The sequence below is a fragment of the Ochotona curzoniae genome, unplaced genomic scaffold (genome assembly GCF_017591425.1).
Source record: "Ochotona curzoniae isolate NIBS_2020 unplaced genomic scaffold, NIBS_Ocur_1.0 contig_323, whole genome shotgun sequence".
In the NCBI taxonomy this organism is placed as follows: domain Eukaryota; kingdom Metazoa; phylum Chordata; class Mammalia; order Lagomorpha; family Ochotonidae; genus Ochotona; species Ochotona curzoniae.
In genome coordinates, this window is record NW_024465767.1 from 23,349 (window position 1) to 42,736 (window position 19,388).

At 37.1% G+C, this 19,388-nt stretch overlaps 1 protein-coding gene across 1 annotated transcript in view; it reads right to left on the minus strand.

The window, feature by feature from the left end:
• Nucleotides 1–19,388, minus strand: part of LOC121156008 (melanoma inhibitory activity protein 2-like) — a gene marked incomplete at both ends in the record, with an annotated part of 51,501 nt that overhangs the window by 21,581 nt on the left and 10,532 nt on the right. Inside the window, 5 exons of the mRNA XM_040979492.1 lie at nt 2,988–3,055; nt 5,163–5,198; nt 5,767–5,827; nt 7,039–7,134; nt 16,699–16,766. Coding sequence (XP_040835426.1) covers nt 2,988–3,055; nt 5,163–5,198; nt 5,767–5,827; nt 7,039–7,134; nt 16,699–16,766 — 329 coding nt within the window. The remainder of the gene's footprint in view (nt 1–2,987; nt 3,056–5,162; nt 5,199–5,766; nt 5,828–7,038; nt 7,135–16,698; nt 16,767–19,388) is intronic.

Genomic DNA, 19,388 nt, shown 5'->3' on the forward strand with positions numbered 1-19,388 from the left:
TATCACCTTAATACCAAAGCCAGGTGGAAAAACAACAGAAAAAGTGAACTGTAGACCAATATCCTTGATGAATAAAGATGCAAAGGTCCTCAAAAAAATACTAGCCAACAGGAACTGACAGTACATCAGGCAGATCATTCACGGGGACCAGGTGGGATTCAGCCCAAGCATGCAGGAAAGGTTCAACATTCATAAATCAATAAATGTGATACATCATGTCAACAAATTGAAAAAAAATATGATCATCTCAATAGATGCAGAGAAAGCATTGGTAAGATCCACTACCATTACATGATGAAAACCCTAAGCAAGATCAGTATAGAAGGAACATTCTACAGCACAATCAAAGCCAATATCAGCATCATACTAAATAGAGAAAAACTGGAAGTCTTTCCACTAAAATCTGGAACTAGACAGGGATGTCCACTGTCACCATTATTCAATATAGTATTGGATGTCCATAACAAAGCTATTAGGCAAGAAAATGAAATCAAAGGAATTCAAATTGGAAATGAGGAACTGAAAGTATCTCTATTTGCAGACGAAATGATCCTCTACATAGGAGAATCCAAACTCAGTCAACACACTACTGGATCTCATTAGACTTTGGCAGGGTAGCAGGATACAAATTAATGAACATAAATCAATGGCACTAGTGTACACAAATAATTCCATGCCTGAGAAGGAAATTGTAAATACAGTCCCTAAAGCAGAGAAGAAGCTTAAATATCTAGGTATTAAGCTAACCAAATATGTGAAAGAGGAGTGGTTAAATAAAGAGTGGTACCTCTAATAAAGAGTGGTACCTCTATAATGAAAACCATAAAACATTTAAAAAGGAAATAGAAGAAGACATTGAAAAGTGGAGAAATTTACCATATTCCTAGATTGGCAGGATCAACATCATCAAAATGTCCATATTAACAAAAATAATATACAGATTCAATGCAATCCCAATCAAAATCCCAACAGCATTCTTTCAGAAATAGAAGATACAAAAATTCATCTGGAAACACAAGAGACCACGAATAGCCAAAGCTATCCTGAAGAATAAAAATCAGGCAGAGGGAATCACAGTTCCAGACCTCAAGATATACTACAGTGCAATGGTGATCAACACAGTCTGGTACTGGTACAGAAACAGAGGAGAATATCAATGAATAGAGTAGAAACATCAGAAGGGAACCCACACATGTACTACCAACTACTCTTTGACAAGAAATCTGAAAATAAACCAGGAAAAAAAAATTCTTAGCAATTCAACAAATGCTGTTGGGACAACTGGATAGCAACCTGCAGAGTCAAGAAACAAGACCTGCACTTGCCCCATTGTACAAAAATCAGCTCAAATGGCTCAAGGACCTAAATCTACACCCAGAAACCATCAAAGTATTAAAGAAAAATAGAGGGAGCTCTCTCCTAGGAATAGGCATGGAACCAGACTTCTTAGAAAAGACCCCAAAATCATAGGTAGACAAAGACAAAATAAATAAATGGGATTAAAATTCTTCCATACAGCAAAGGAAATGATTAACAAAATGAAGAGGCAATTAAGAGAATAGGAGAAATTTTTTGCACATTACACAGGTGATAGGGGACTAATGTCCAGGATTCACAAAGAGCTTCAGAAACCCAGGAACAGAAAAATAAATTTTAAAATGAATGAATGAATGAATGAATGAATGAATGAATAAACAACCCTGTAAAAAATGGGCAAAGAAAATGAACAAAGGGTTTTCAAAAAAGAGATCCAATGACTAACAGACATATTAAAAGATACTAAGTCTCCCTAGCAGTCAGGGCGATACAAATTAAAACCATGCTGAGGTACAGTTTAACTCCATTCAGATGGGCCTACATTCAGAACTCAACTAACACCTGCTTGCAGGGGAGTGGGAAGAAAAATATCCTCCTTCATGGCTGGTGGGAGTACAGGCTAGTATGGCAATTATGGAAATCAGTATAGATAGTACTTAGAGAATTGCAAATGAACCTGCCTCAGGAACCAGGTATCCCACTCCTAGGAATATACCCAAAGGAAATGAATACTGCATATATGAGAGGCAGCTGTAATCCTATATCCACAGCAACACAATCTACAGTAGAAAATACATGGAAACAATCCGGATGCCCATCCAAAGAGGAGTGGTTAAATAAAGAGTGGTACCTCTAATTTATGGAGTATTACTCAGACAATAAAAAGAAGGAAATCATACCAGTTGCAACTAGATGGTCACAACTAGAGACCATCATCTTCAGTAAAATAAGTCAAACCCAAAAGGATAAATATCATATGTTCTCTCTAATATAAGGAAACCAAAATGAAAAGCAGACTTCCATGTTTTCTTTTCGTCACCTATGAATTGGTTATTTGTTCAACTCTATGGTACTGTATTTTTGTTTAGTTTTGTCTTTGTTTTAACATCATATCTGTTATCAAACTTATTTGTGGCTTAAGGGAATGTGCAGTGATGGAGTAAGAGACTACTTGGCTGTGTAATGAATGGCTACTCTACTGTACAGGTGCCACAACAGATCTTGAACCCAAATCATCACATAATTTTTGATGATGTGTCTCATGTGAGGCAAAATAAATCTACGTTTCTAAGAATTTCCTCTCAAGTGTTATAACATCACAAAAATCTTACTAATAAATGTAACAGAAGAAAAGCATGGCTTTAGCAGTCAACCTGACAATAAGGCAAATGACATTTTTTCATGAAGACCAGGAAGAACTGGCCAATAGCAACTTGCATAGGAAAAAGGGAAGTGGAACCAATTATATAATGCAAAAAGCATTATGAAAGAAAATTAAACACTCAGGTGACCTAAGTATTTAAAACAATGGTCAAAACGAGTAAAATACTTCACAGTGAAAAATGCTGGATTCACTGAAATTTCATTATTTATCCCTATAATATTACCTAATTAAGAAAGTAACAATAAAAGAGCTAAAAGTTGTTGAGTGTTACCACTAAGAAACTTACTTTTCGCTTTTATATACATTTTCTTTCTTAAAGTTATGGAGTGTACTCTCTGCAAACCGAGCTGCCCACTGAAAAATAACAAAAGATGGAGAGACATGAAAATGTTAGATGAAAATGAGCATGAACATCCCAGAGCATACAAATACCACTGTCAATGTATGCATCCACTTCAACGAAATGCAGATAAAACATTTTAAATTGAAGGATCTTTTAGAAAAGGAAATATTTTCAGGAAAGCAGATGACATGGACCTAAAACTGGAGATGACTTGTGCACTTGCCAATGAATGCTGCTCTCTGATGTGAGATGGAGGACTGTTTGATCAGTCAAGTAATATGCTAAGGGCAATGTGGGAGGATGCAAGCCTCAGGCAACTGCAACACAGACTCAGAATCATTACACATGGCAGCTTTGCATAGTTGCCTCAAGGCCATCATCTCTACAGAAAATTCACTATGATTCTGTGAAACCATAAAGGTCTAAAACAGTTTTGCAGCATGTGGCTAAATGCTATTTAAAAAAAAATAGATGAAATTATCAATGAATGTTGTACTTTTAGTAAGTTCATGGCGCTGCATAAATCATATCCCATTTTATTCAGTAAGAGGTAAAGATAAAATCAAATGTCACAGAGAACAAAGCTTGCACAATCTAGTGAATATCAACAGCATGCAATAATCACAAGACCTTTCTTATTCTTTTATTTGAATAGTAATGAGACATTTTTTTTCCAACACCAGTTCTCTCCTCATCGGCCATACAGCCAGATACAGGCCAGACTAAAGAAGAACCCAGGATTCAATCTGGGTCTCCCACATGGGTGGCAGGCACTATCTAATTATGTGATCTTGGGCTGTTTTCTCATCATAAAATCTGATATGGTATAATCGAATTTATACTTATTAAGTGGGTTTAGTAAGGAACATGTGCAAGCGACTTTTAAGTGTCTTGCCTAAAATAGCAAGAATTTAATACACATCATCCTCATCTTTAAAAAATAAATTTTTGCCTTGCATGCGTCAGGATTTCATATGGGTACCAGATCATGTTTCAGCTGCTCCACTTCCCATCCAGCTCCCTGTTTGTGGCCTGGGGAAAGCAGTAATGTATGGCACAAGCCTTGGGAAACCACACACTCTCATGGAAGATTCAAAACAAGCCTCTGGCAACTGGCTTCATATTGGCTCAGCTCCAGCCATTGCGACCACCTGGGGAGTCAACAAGCTGATGGAAGATCTTTCTCTCCATATCCCTGTTCTCTGTAAATCTGTCTTTTCATATAAAATGAATAAATTTTGAAAATAATATGCGTAAGTATTTAGAAAGTGGGGAGAAATGGTGAAGAAAACTGAATCTATAATGATCCTAGCTAATTCACTAATGAATCTTCACTTGAACTCTTGAAACCAAAACAAACAGAATGTCAGAAAGGGGAGGGACCTGACATTCAATATACCACTCTCTCATTCTATGCTCCTCTCAGACTTGTCTTCACTGTAACAGCAATGGTAACACCAGTTAACATTGACTTCATGCTTATCAGTGTCAAGCACTTGACAAACATCCCTGAATGCTGTCTCCACCTCCCTGTGACAGGCACTCCCAGTGGACAGCTACTGTCAACAGTTCCATCTCTGCTCTTCCTTCTAACTGCTCCAAGTTTACAGCCACTTCACTTCCTCATCATGCAGTTCCTCTGCAGGCATGGACAACCAGTTCTCCGGATGACCCTTTCCTTAATTTGTACCAATGTTGACAATCACTTAATAGAACCCTCAATTTAAGAACTAGAAAGGGCTTTAGCTAGCTCTTTTCCCAATCCAATTTTTTTTGACAATTGAGTAAAATGGTCCAGAGACCTTTCTGTCTCCTCTAGATAACAAGGGACAATCCAATGTCCCAAAATGTAAATACATAAACATGAGCATATGCACCAAGTTCCTCTAACCCTCTCACCCTCTTCTAGGCTACTTTTGAGGAAGAAAAGTGCTGAAAGAAGACTGGGAATAACCACCATTTGATAATATATTATTTCTCCAAATGGAATGTAATACCACTACTGGTTTTTATATACTATCATTTTCATAAATTTAAATCCCCAGCATTATCTTCCTGAAGGAAAAGCAAAATTTATTTTAAGAAATAGAAAAATCTTTAAGGCAATTTGAAACTTACCCAATTATGGTGGGCTTTTTTCTTATAATGAATAACCTAAAAAACAGAAGGCTTGAAAATTAATTTTCTTAAACAGAAAGAACATCTTGTCTTTAACATAGGAAGTAACTCACAAGCTAAGAAATATTTCACACACATTTTGTGTCAGTAAACACAACTTTATGCAAAATTTCATGGACACATCATCAATTGTGTGTAAGTACGCTAAAAGCAGCTAAAATTTGTAACCCATACGCTTTTGGTTTATGCTCCCTTGTCAGTAATCAGCCACAAAAGGAACTGTCAATGAACAAATAACTAGCCTGGCTGAATACGAGACCCAACTGGAGATTGAGAATTTAATTTCTGCAATGTAATTCCTTTTGCCAAAGACAGGAGACATGGTGACATGAGATTTTTTTTTTTATTACACATGCTTTGAAGCACTGAAAACATGGAAATGACTGAATACCACATGTAACACTTCAAGCAAGATATAAAACTAGTAAAGGAATCACTTTTCCCTTTCCATTCTACATAAAGGCACAGGTTCCAATAAATATATACATACACACCTAAACATGCACAACACACACACACTGAACAAAAACACACACAAACTTACCCTTCTTTGGTAATAAACTGTGGTTCTTTGCACTCTTTCTTCAGTATCTTTGGCTTTTTTACTATTTAGAAGATATAAATTTTCAATTATTCATATGTAATCACTGTAATAAAACAATATACTCTACTTCAAAAATATACATTACAACATCAAGAACAATCTGTTTCCTGGAACAAATAACAAAAACTGCACATGCTGAGAAATACCAAATAGAATTCTCATTTTTTCTTAATCTAATGTAAATTCTACTCATTAAACTTTCCTAACACAATATTTCATACAGTATTGTAAGTACATGATGGAAGATTCATCCAGATATTCATATGTTTAAGTGGCTATAGGAAATGAATTATTTCCTTCACAAATTTACATATCTTATCAGACTACCCTTATGGGACTGATGCTGTGGCACCGAGGGCAACCTACATCACCTGATAACTATATGGATACCTGATAATCCTAGCTACTACTACACATACAATCCAGCACTGTGATAATGTGCTTGAAAAAGTAAAGGATGCTGGCTATCTGCTCATGCCCTTGTATCAACGGGGGAGTTCCAAAAGAAGCTTTTGGCTCCTGGTTTCAGACTGACCTAGCCTTGGGTGTTGTGACCATTTGGAGAGTTCATCAGCAAATGGAAGGGTCATTCTCTCCCATTCTGTGTGCTTGTGTGTGTATTCCTCTACCCCTTCCTCCAGGTTCTATCTTTGTTCTGTCTTTCAAGTGAATAAATCAAAAAGAAGACAAATCAGCTACTTCCTTCATTAAAATAAGACCCAACCCAACCTTACTCTTCCTGACATATAATGAAGTACTCCAAGCATGCAAATACAGCTGAATATTACCCTTTGTGTTTAGGCTTTCCAGTAACCCCTTTGGCCAAGTAAGGAAAGCTCCAAGGTAAAAACTAAACTTACTCTCTTATAAACCAATACAAATAATACTAATTATGGCTCATACATTCCTTTATACCATAATTGCTGAATCCCTTCATGTCCTACAAATTCTTCTCCATTGGAACTAAAGAGTAAAAACCTTGAAATAAGTGGCTATTCATAAATTCCTTGATGTAATAGGTAAGATTGGTCCATATTCAAACATGAGATTAAAAATCACATGCATAAGGGTATTGTTTTTCCTTTTAAGGTTTTGTATGGAATTTCATAACAAGAACTTGGAATTTAAAAGTAGCAAAATATGCTCCTTATATTTGGCTGCTTAGATATTTTTCTGGCTATTCTCCAGGACACAAAAGAAAAGCGTTAATACCAATATAAGTCAACTCCTCTTGTAGATTGGAAATTTGCATCAACAATTGAGATGGTTTTTTCCTCTATGTGGCAGTGTTCTTCGATCAGCAGGTTCCTTAAAGCAAAAGTGAAAATTTATAATACATTCAAGGCATGTCATAAAGACTTATAGTGTTTTAACTGTATCAAAACTGGAGTGTCCCATACAAATATCCACAATTACAACTGCAAACACAACATGAAAAACTAATATGCAAGCATTTCTGATGTAGAATTAACATTACACACTCAAATTTCAAAGCAACAACTCTTAAAATAATCCTGCTATCACAACAGTCTCCAGAGTTTTGTGAATGAATTTGGCACAGAAATAAGATTGAAAAGGTAAAAAAAAATGAATATAACAGATAACTTCTAGATAACAGACTCAAATCAGCATTAGACATCAGCAAAACCATAAAGACATACATGAGGAATCAAGAGTGATCCTGACAACCTCTTAACAGGAAGACAAATGCACAGAGCGGGAGTTGGGGGGAGACCCCAAAGTGGAGCAGGTGGACAGGAGGAGGCGTGTATACCAACCCTGGATCCTCACCAAGGACTACCAGTACAGGCACCAAGAGCTATATCCCAACTGCCAAAGAGACCACGGGGAATTGGACTGCCTTCGTAGGGCAATAACTCCATCCTCACAGGCCAAGATCTCCCACATGGGATGGAAGATGCCCAGATCCTTCCTCACTGGATCTAATGTCATTGGAACAATAGCCAGGAGCCCTAAGCAGTCCGCAGAAAGAGAAGAATAGTAAATGCCCTTCAAACCTCAAGAAGGGAGCTTTCTCTGCTCCATACTTAGTTCCAGCTTTGGATCACAATCCTCTCTTGCAATGATCATCAGGGTCGCTCTGGAGCTACTTCCCCCCAAAATTAGATTAGATAGTCAGAGAAAAACAAGGAAAGCTTAGAACCAGACAGGAAAAGGTCAGCTAGGACTCGCATATACCTTACTAGGTAGGACACAAAGATAAGTTACTCCTCACTAAGGGATTGAAGATTTCTCTGTACACCCCTCCTAAAAGTGTTCTGTACCTCAACTGTTGACATATGGCTTGTTAGAGTTATAAGCCAGTTTAGACTATCTAAAATCTGCCAAGTTCAGTAAAAATTATGCTTCAACACTATAAACTGCTAAATACTAAAATGAAAATAGACATGAGACAGCTGAATAGTACCCTATAGCCATTTTAAGGTGTATAGCAGCCAGCTGTGTATAAACTAAAATAGAAATGTCAATGAAGTAATCACAGGATGTGGTTAAAAACCTGTATCTTCTAACATACTGGTTACTCAATACCATGTCAATTAACTCCATAATGCTGTGAATTATGGTTGATGTTATGTTGTGTCTTTAATTGATCGGGATGATATTCTGCCAGCTCTACATTCTGACGAGAGATGGTCTCCCCAAGAAACTGTTGAATTTATCTGGACAATAAGATGCTGGACTCTATATGCATGGTACATGCTTACAATGAAAGAATCTTGACTGGATTTTTCTATTACTGCAACAAGGTGGAGGAATCCACCCTGGGGGGAGGGTGTTGGGGGTATCCCAGAGCCTTAGAAATTGTGTCACAAAATGAAATGCAATTTAAAAAGGTAAAATAAATGAAATAGCTCATATAAATATTATTTACCCAGACTCCTATATAAAGCAGCATTATATTTAATACATAGGAATCAGCCACAACAAACCATGTTTAAGTCATTTCAGATTGGTGGTTAATGATGTGGGAATCCCACATGCAGATCCTCAGCCAGGCACAACGCTGGCTGCTGCAGGTATGTGAAGTATCAACCAGCAGATGCAAGGTTCCTCTCCCTCTCTCTAATGCTGATTTTCAAATAAGTAAATGAATAAATCACTTTAAATCAGTTTTAAGTCTTGAGTTGGGTTCTGGTTCAAATCAGAAAGAAGCAAAATCATAGTGTAACCAAAGTAAATTTTGCTAGTAGTATAATAGGTACTGCCTATTTCTATTAGTGTGCATACTACTTGCAATAGTATGTACTTATAGAGCCCTGAGATTTTAACATAAGCTGCTCATACGCCTTGCAGATACTCATATTAATGACTAAATCAGCTCTGCAAGGAGGGTACCTGATATCTGAGATGCCTAGTACCCAAATGGGAGACCAGGATGAAGCTTGTGTGCTCCGCCCCAGCCCTGATTGTTTCAGCTATCCTAGGAGGAAAACAGTAGACAGATCCCTGTCCCGGGAGAAGCTCTGCGGCCTTGCAGACTTCTGCGGAATGAACCAGCAGCTAGTTCATTTTCCTTGCTCTCTTTTCGATAAAAATTTCTTTCTCTTTCTCTCAGTAATTCTGTGTTCCCTGGTGTCTAACTTTAGACCATAAAAGGAATTAAGAAAATACTTTATCAGTGAAAAAAATCCTGAAGTGTTAAATGTTGTATCATTACTTCTAAGGAAAACACAAGGCAACATTTCCGCTAGATTATAACAAAACACTTTCATCAGTCAACCAATACTTACTATATTCTAGGTTTGCTTTAGTTTTGATTCATTTAATATAGTATTATTGACTTATTAACATTGGGCTCAGAGTCAATAGCACTGTAATTAATGCCAAAACAAAATTTATCTGACACAAATACATTCTCTTTAAAAAAGAAAAAACATAGTATCCTGCTTATGCGTAGGACAGTGCAAGACATTTCAGTACTATGCTTGGGCATCACAGTAAGTAGCTAATTAACTAACAACCACCAAAATGTGGCACAATACATACTGTGTATTAGACACTTGCTTATACAATGAGAACAGAAATTTATTTTGCCTTGCTCAATCTCAGCTGGAAATATATGCTTAATAAATTACTAGTTAGCACTGATGTTATATTATAAATGTTAGCAAGCAGAAATTTTTTTTAAAAACAGAAAGTAAAAATTAGCCAGGAATGGCCTTCATTAATTTACTAATTAATTTACTAATGAAGCATCAAATTGTATTTTATTGCCCTTTATGATAAAAAACATGAGCTACAGGAAATATTTCATAATTGAAATTTCTGCGGCTGGCACTGTGGTATAGTATGTTAAGCCTCTGCCTGTGACACCAGCATTCCATATGGGTGCTTGTTTAAGACCTGGCTGCTCCCAGGTCTCCAACAAAGCTCCCTGCTAATGCAGCCTGGAAAGCAGCACAAGAGTGCTTAGGTAGATGTGCTCCTGCACCCAACTGGGAGCTCGGAAAGAAGCTCTGGGTTTCTGATTTCAGTCTCACATGTATTCAGGCTTGCATAGCTTTAGACACAAAACAGGAGAACACCATTCACTCATGAAGTTTACCTTAAATGTGAAAATGCTTTTAATAAATAATCACAGGACAATAAGGACAACAAACAAAAATAATAAGGGCTATGAAAAAATATAAAAGATAGAATAGGGAAAGGGGTTTCACATGTTTTAATTAGGTAGCCAGGGAATGATTCTTTGAAGGCAACAATGGAAATGGGAAGATCTCATGAAGCTATTGGAATGGCTCAGGTATAAGTGGTAATGGATTACACCAGAATAATAGTGGGGAGTTTGGAGAAAAACAGTCTGTAAATCAACCAAATGGAAAAAAAAAAAAAAGATTCTTTGCACGATATACAACAGATAGTGGAATAACATCCAAGATTTACTGAGAGCTTCAGATACTCAAACAACAGCCAAACAACTACATTAAGAAGTAGATGGAGGACATGAGCAGGAATTTATCAAGAGGATAAATTCAAATGGCTGGCAGACATATGAAAAAGCGCTCAGGCTCCATAGCCATTACAGAAATGCAAATACAAACCATACTGAGGTCCCACCTCACTCCAGTGAGAAAGACCTACACACAGAAATCTACTAATACCACCTCTCATAAGACTGAGGGAAAAGGGCACACCTGCTCCATTTTGGTGGGTCAGAGTACCTTGTCCAGCCACTATGGAAATCAGTATGGAGAGTGCTTTGGCTAGTGGAAACTGATCTGCCATATGATTGAGTATCCCACTTCTGGGAATATATCCACAGGAATTGAAATCTGAGTATGAGAAAGTGGCCTGCATACCTATATTTACAGCAGCACAATCCACGATAGCAAAGAAATGCAAACAATCCAGATATCCTTGAAAGTGGAATTGTTTATACTAAACAAAAACAATGTGGTGCTTCTACTTTTTGGAATATCGCACAACTATAACAATGAACTTGAACCATTTGTACCAATCTTTCATTTGTAAATGCATATAAATAGGCCAGTCTACCCCCAAAATAAATAATATGTTTCCTCTGATGAGAAACACACACACAAAATACAAACAAAAAAAATAGAAATATGGGTAAAAAGTATATACATATATTATCATAGATAAATTTTACAATGGAGGAGAGCACACCAGTAATGTAAGATATGTTTTGGCTCACATCTCTACTTGCAGGCCCCGGTCTCCCAAGGGTTAACTCCACAGCTCAGCTGTTTCTCAAAGGTGTAACAGGAAGGGCAATCATGGCCTGATACATTTAGCCCGTGGCTTGACTGCAATTTCCCTTCTTCCTGCTTCCCTTTTTGCACGTCCTTGGGGGAGCTTAGGTGTTGCTTAACCATTGGGAAGATCCTGGGAGGGGCCAAGCAGACTATATAAGAGAGTTCGACTTTGAATAAAGGCTTCACTTCACAAGAATGAGCCTCTCTGTGTTGTGTGTGTTGCCTGTCTTGTCTGTCTCATAACCCTAGTCCCTCCGCTCGGCTCGGGGTACGTGGCAATGCAGGCGTTGCCAACAAATGGAGGTCCCACCGAGATTGAGAAAGAGAGGATACAGCGAAGGGTCGTCCCAGGAGGCTGGCCAGCAGGTAAGTGGGACGTATTGTAAGTCTTTCCTAAACTGGTAGGAAAGGGAGTTTTATTTTGAAATGTAGGTAGGTTTCAGATTTATTTTGAAATATAGTTAACATTTTAAATTTATTTTGAAGTATAGTTAGGTCTTGGTGTTTAATTTATCCTATGAAAAGAACAATAAAATGGGTTCAGCCTTCTCCCAGGATAAATTGGTCACTGAGCTTGAAGAACTTCTGCATAAAATGGGGAACGCTGTTGGTCAGAACAGGCTGACTGGAGAATTAAGCAATTCAAGCAACGTAGATATAAAATAAATAAAGGAAAAAAAGAGAAAAAAAAAAGAGTAAGAAAGAAAAAAAAAGATTAAAGAAAGACATGTGTTCTGTAACTGAATTTAACAAAAATAATCTGATATAAAGTGGTCCACTGTTAAATTAACTTAAAGCATGAGAGGAACCTAAGAACTTGTTTCATAAAATATCTCCAGGTTAAAGTATGTCAAAGAAGAGATTGGAAATCACAAAGTGTTTTAAGAGTTGTATGTCGCTGTTCTGATGTGTTTGGTGTTTGTGCATATGTTTAGTCATTACTGTTGGTGTTCTATTATTTTTGTCTGGACAAAAACTAGATTTTGTTTTAATATTCTTTCTCCAGTTCTGTCTTTGTCTTGAGTTGTTAAGTTTTTCTTGTTCAGAATTGGGTGCGTGTGTGACTGACTGACAGACGAGATGGGACGGACCATGACTTACTCCCTTTCTCCTAGTGAATAATTTTAGAGAGATCTAACAATTTAACAGGCCCTGGGCAGACCAGACTCCTCACCTCCACTGAGAAAAAGTTCCTACGATGTTTTCTTACTGTTTGATCCTCAGCTTACAGTGTTGTCCTGGTATTGATCAAGTCTAACAAGTTAAACTCATTTAGACCTCTAAATTCTTCAGAGTTCTAAACCAATTCTCATGACTTTGAGGGTTCTAGTAGGATCCCTGGAGTAGTGGGATTTGAGTAGTGTAATTGTCATTCAAAATAATTTGGATTATCAGATGTTTCCTAATTATGAAACTGGCCCTGATTGTGAATTAATTGTGTTCTTATTCACAAAGAAGTATGTGAAATTTTGCCTTACAGGAAAACAAAAAATTCGTTTAAATTTTATAGTGAAAATGGCTATGATGTGTATGATTTCTGAATTTTGCCTTTATGATAATGGAGTTGGAGTCTGATTCCTTGAGAGAAACAACAGTGTTTTAACATCCCTTTTTTAGTTATTTTCACCTTATTGTTAACTAACTTCAGTAAGTTTCTAGGTAATCTCCTAAGACAACAGCCAAATTATCTCTAATTTTTAAAGCTGTTAAAAAATTGAAGCATTGAACTTTAGTTTCTGTTCAATTGGTAACATTGTCAATTGTCTTCAGCTTCAGTAAGCTTTATTCTTGTTCCCACCTTTGAATTTGGTAAAATTCTTTAAAAGTTATGAGAAGAGCTGTGATTTCAAGTGTATTTTCTGTTATGTATTTACTTGGAAATGTTTGGGTGATCATTTACATGTCATAAAACTTTTTAATATGTTATTGTTTGAATCGGTTTGGATATTTTAAGGCCTCTTGGCATATTTAATATGCTTAACTCTTCTGGTTTTGGGATTTCTAGATGGGCCCCTAGCAGCCTCAACGTCAGAAGAATGTTTCAAAGGTTGTATCTTTTAGTTGGAAAAGTTAATTGTAGGACAGACAACTGATTCAATCTGTCAAAAAAAAATGGGGGGCATTGCTAAAGTTTAATAGTAAACTATAGGTATGGTTTATTCAGATTATTAAAAGCAGAATGTGATTCTAAACAATTGGTAACTTACACACTTAAGAGAAATCTCAAGTAGCTGTTACAATGGCAGTTTTGCTTTATAATGTGTTACCTGATATACATGCACATGTTTATGTGGCAAGCTATATAGTCTATCTTAATTGGCTTATAGATGAAAATCTTCATAAATGTGAATTGCTAAGCTAAATCCTTTTGAAAATAATGTATGGATACATGATTAAGCTCTTGGAGAGGCATGTCTATTTCTGTTTTCTCAGGACCTACAAAGGCTGTGCGGCTGAATAGTTCCAAAAGAGAAGCCTCTCAAGTACCAGGATGTACATCAAACACCTGATGACTTGTGCCTTCTAGCAGGAACCACTAGATGGACTGACCCCCAACTGCTGCTGTTACCCAACTGCACCCCCCACTCACCAGGAAGAAGCTAAGAGCAGATGACTACGCCCCTTTCCCTAAGAACTTTTGGGGTCCATTTCTGTTTGGAAATGTAAGAGCCAGATGGGATGATAGGTAGTTGGAGTCTCCAGTTCCTGCTAAAACTGTTTGTGGTATACATGTAACATTTTAGCTCTGTGAGATTCTTGATTGTTAGTATTATCAACAATATTTGAACATTGTTAAGACTCGAGTGACCCTCATGTTGGGAAAGTTATTGTATATGGTATTAGACTGGCAGCAGGGATATTAAAGGAATGGAGCGGAATTTTGGCCATGGGGCTGATGGCTATAGCCATGATTGTAGTACTGTTTACTCTTCTTTGCCGCCTATGCAGGCAACAAGCCCGGGAGCAGGTCATCATTTGACAAACTATGATGACTTTAGCTGTGGAAAACCCTAGAGCTCGAGTCCGGTTGAGCATGATGTGTGATGGGCAGCCAGAGACGGGGAAGATCTGGCAGAGCTGATGACCAACCTAAGACAGGGATCCCACGTGCCCTGAGTGGGACTCCCCATGACGGGTAAGGCGTCAACTGACTGCTGGACAACCTAAGACAGGTGTCCATTCAAAAACAAAACGGGGGGACATGTAGGCCCCGGTCTCCCAAGGGTTAACTCCACAGCTCAGCTGTTTCTCAAAGGTGTAACAGGAAGGGCAATCATGGCCTGATACATTTAGCCCGTGGCTTGACTGCAATTTCCCTCCTTCCTGCTTCCCATTTTTGCATGTCCTGACTGCAATTTCCCTCCTTCCTGCTTCCCTTTTTTGCACATCCTTGGGGGAGCTTAGGTGTTGCTCAACCATTGGGAAGATCCTGGGAGGGGCCAAGCAGACTATATAAGAGAGTTCAACTTTGAATAAAGGGCTCACTTCACAAGAATGAGCCTCAGTGTGTTGTGTGTGTTGCCTGTCTTGTCTGTCTCATAACCCTAGTCCCTCCGCTCGACTCGGGGCTTGAAGTACATGGCGATGCAGGCGTTGCCAACATCTACTCCCAACTGAAAGGAGGACTCCAAGTAAGGCTGTCAAGTACACCTTGACAGTCTGATACTAGATTCTATATCATTAGTTATACCTACAATCCCATGATACACTTCAATAACAAATGATGCACTCATGACTGTTGCTAAAGAGTAATACTATTATAATGTAGGAGAAAATGGTATGAGGGAGAATAAGGAGAGAGGAAGGAGAGTGGCTCTGGGAATCTCCAAATAAACACATAAAAAGAGGACAGAGACCATAAAAATGGTCAAAATACATTTATAAAATGAGTAAAAATGTTATTATTTGCCTCCCTGAATTCAATCAATCTTATTTTCAAAGAAGAAAGGGTAATGATTAATGATAGCTCATTGTAGTGGAGGCAGGATCAAATCATATCATCTAGAAGCTAGTTGCACCTAAAGAGACACTGTAGGTATTTGAACAGTTGCCAAGAGAAGACAGGTCTCTGGAGAGAGCAGGTTATAGAAGCAGAGTATGTCTCCAGTCTCTCTCTGATTCCTGGTCCACTCCATGATAAATGGTCTCTATACTGTTCTCCACCCTCACCAAGCCAGAACCCATGAGGCCACTCAATTTTGGACAGTGTATTTCCATCACATTAGGCAAAATAAATCTTCCTTAATAAGAAGTTCCTCTCTAGCATTTTAAATATCATAAAGCACATACTAATATAATATGTGATAGAAAAACTGATGTCAAGTATAGCTTGAGGAGTCACTCTGATCAACTAGACAAATGAATCTTTAACTAAGACATGGAATACCTGAGCAGGAGCAATCAGCACAAAGGAGAAGTGTCAGCTTTATACATATTAGAGGTGGATGCACGCAAAATTGAATGAAAATGAATCCCCTGACCCAGTCAGATAGCATCAATTATGATCTAATTTAAGGTGATCTTACACTGAGGAATCACATGATAATGATTACACAAGCCTCTGTGTAATAGCTTAGAATCTCAAATATTACTTTCAACACTTTCTTGAGGAAAGTATTTAAGAATAATATTTTATAAATGAATCATGAATTGTGAATATCCAGTGATCACAGAGACTGAACATGAAATATATGCTTAGGCTTTGAATTCTAGCTTTCTTGCCATCCAGTGCAGCTTGTCATATAATCCTTGTCACTGGTGACATTTCATTTTCTTTATACATTTCAGTCATTATTGTAAGTTTTTCCTGAAGCTTCTTAATTTTTGCCTTTTCACTGCAAAGATATTTGTTCAGTCTGGAGATTTCACCATGATTCTCAATTAGTAATCCTAGATTAGATGACAAGCTCAGTTCTTATTAAATACTGAAAAACATAAAAGCATAAATAAAAATCTGTGAAGTTTCTTTCAAATTATATGCCAGTGACCTAAGTATTTAAAATGAGTAAATACTTCACAGTGAAAAATGCTGGATTCACTGAAATTTCATTATTTATCCCTATAATATTACCTAATTAAGAAAGTAACAATAAAAGAGCTAAAAGTTGTTGAGTGTTACCACTAAGAAACTTACTTTTTGCTTTTATATACATTTTCTTTCTTAAAGTTATAGAGTTCTCTCTCGGCAAACCGAGCTGCCCACTGAAAAATAACAAAAGATGGAGAAACATGCAGACAAATGTTAGATGAAAATGAGCATGAACATCCCAGAGCATACAAATATCACTGTCAATATATGCATCCACTTTAATGAAATGCAGATAAAAAGGAAATATTTCAGGAAAGCAGATGACATGGACCTAAAACTGGAGATGACTTGTGCACTTGCCAATGAATGCTGCTCTCTGATGTGAGATGGAGGACTGTTTGATCAGTCAAGTAATACACTAAGGGCAATATGGGAGGATGCAAGCCTCAAGCAACTGCAACACAGACTCAGAATCATTACACATGGCAGCTTTGCATAGTTGCCTCAAGGCCATCATCTCTACAGAAAATTCACTATGATTCTGTGAAACCATAAAGGTCTAAAACAGTTTTGTAGCATGTGGCTAAATGCTATTTTAAAAAAAAATAGATGAACTTATCAATGCATGTTGTACTTTCAGTAAGTTCATGGCGCTGCATAAATCATATCCCATTTTATTCAGTAAGAGGTAAAGATAAAATCAAATGTTACAGAGAACAAACCTTGCACAATCTAGTGAATATCAACAGCATACAATAATCACAACTATTCATGCGGAAAGGTTAACTTCATTCTGAGAGATCTCCAGATCATCTGCAATCATTTTGTGAAACTTTGGACTGGGAAAACCATATGATTCACTAGGCTTATCACATAGGTAAAGTCACTTAACTTATAATTTATTACAAATAAAAAGAAGTTAGTCTGCATTTTTTTAAAAAAAAGTAATACTCTGATATTTATTAAAAACTGAACTGCATGGTAGAAGTAGCTTGGACAAAGAATAAACCACATAAATATTTACAAAATGAATCACTTACTTGCAAACCTTGCCATCATACAAAAATACATGTGTGTAAATATTATTCCTACATATAACAAATTTTTACTAAGCAATTATGCCAAAGATAATTACTAAAATAAACTATTGAACTATTGATATGTGGAACCAAAATTATTTGAAATTACAAGGGAAAGAATGAAAAAACAAACAGGCTAGTTAAACATCAATTTTAAATAAATTAGGAAATATTTGTTTCAAAAAATACCTGTAATACATTAAGAAATAAGGCTCAAAGTTGGGCTCTTTGCCATAGTCCATGCCCACAATGATGGACATATGGTTGTTTACGTATTAAGTATTATAGTAATAATATAGGGGAACTTAGTAGGGGAAGGCAGCTTGGGAAAGGGGTAAGGAAAATCCCAGGGACTATGGAATTGTAGCATAAAATGATAATAATGGAAACAGTTTTAGAAAGGCAAAAAAAAAAAAATACCTGTAACACATTAAGAAATAAGGCTACAAAGATAGGATATAATGTACTCCACTTTTTGTGAAATGCTCATATGAGCTTTTAGTAATCTTTTTGGCACCACAGGACTAGAGACAACATCCCGTATCAGAGTGCTTGGTTCAAGTCACGATTACTCTAAGTTTCATACAGAGCTTCCTGCCAACATGATCTAGAGGCAAGGAATGATGGCTCATTGCAACCACATAGGAGATTGCCTGGGGAGTTCCTAGATCTGGATACAATCAGATCTAGGCACATTTTGTGGCCATTTTGGACAGTTAACCAGCTGATGGAAGAATGTTCAATGTCTGTCTCTGCATCCCCCTCTATCATTCAAAAAAGTAAACAAATCTTAGAAATATTTTCAAAATGTGTGTAAATGCATGCTTCATACATCATCTGAATTTGGGTTGCCATATTCATTTATATGGGGAGGCAGATCGATGGAATAAACTCCTTATACTCTGCTTCACTTCCCAAATCCAACATGAGCTAGAACTGGGCCAGGGCAAAGATGGAAGTAAGGAAATTGAAGGAGTTGGATGCAGTTAGAGCAGTTCAACCGAAATACCCTGTGTGTGATGGAGGCATTCTAACTGGCATCCAAAATGCTAGGTCTGACAACTGCCCTGGTCTGAACTTTCAGTAAGTATATGCTATTTGTATTGGATGTGACAAATACTGCTTCATTGAGATCTAGATGGCACACTTTCTATGTCTTTTAACATAAAGTCACACATACTAAATAATAAATTCAATGCAAAGTGATAGAAAAGAGGTACAAGACTTAATGGATGTTATTTCACAATATTTTCAAGTATAGTGCCTAGAACTTCAAAAGGCTCAAAAGTAGCCTCCTCCAAGGCCTCTGCGTCAGGGACTCCCCAAAAGACATCTCATAACCTCATGCAGTTTCTCTGCAGCACAGACCAGTGTTCACAATCACCCACTTCTTAATACATAGTGAGTAATTCAATAAATATTTAAAGAACTCTGAATTTTAGAAGTAGAAGGGGCTTAGTTAGTGCTTTATCCACCCCATTGTTTACAAATGATTAAAATGACTCAGAGAACTTTTTCTTCATAAATAACAAGGGGCAATCCAATGCCCCAAAATGTGAATCTGTGACCATGACATCTGTATATGCACATCAAATCCTTCTGACCCTTGCGGACAGTATAGGTTCCTTTCGAAATAGCAATGCGCTAAAACCAGACTGTATGGATTGGTCAATGTGTTAATTCTCACAAGAAGGGTAATTCCACTTTTGGTGCAAT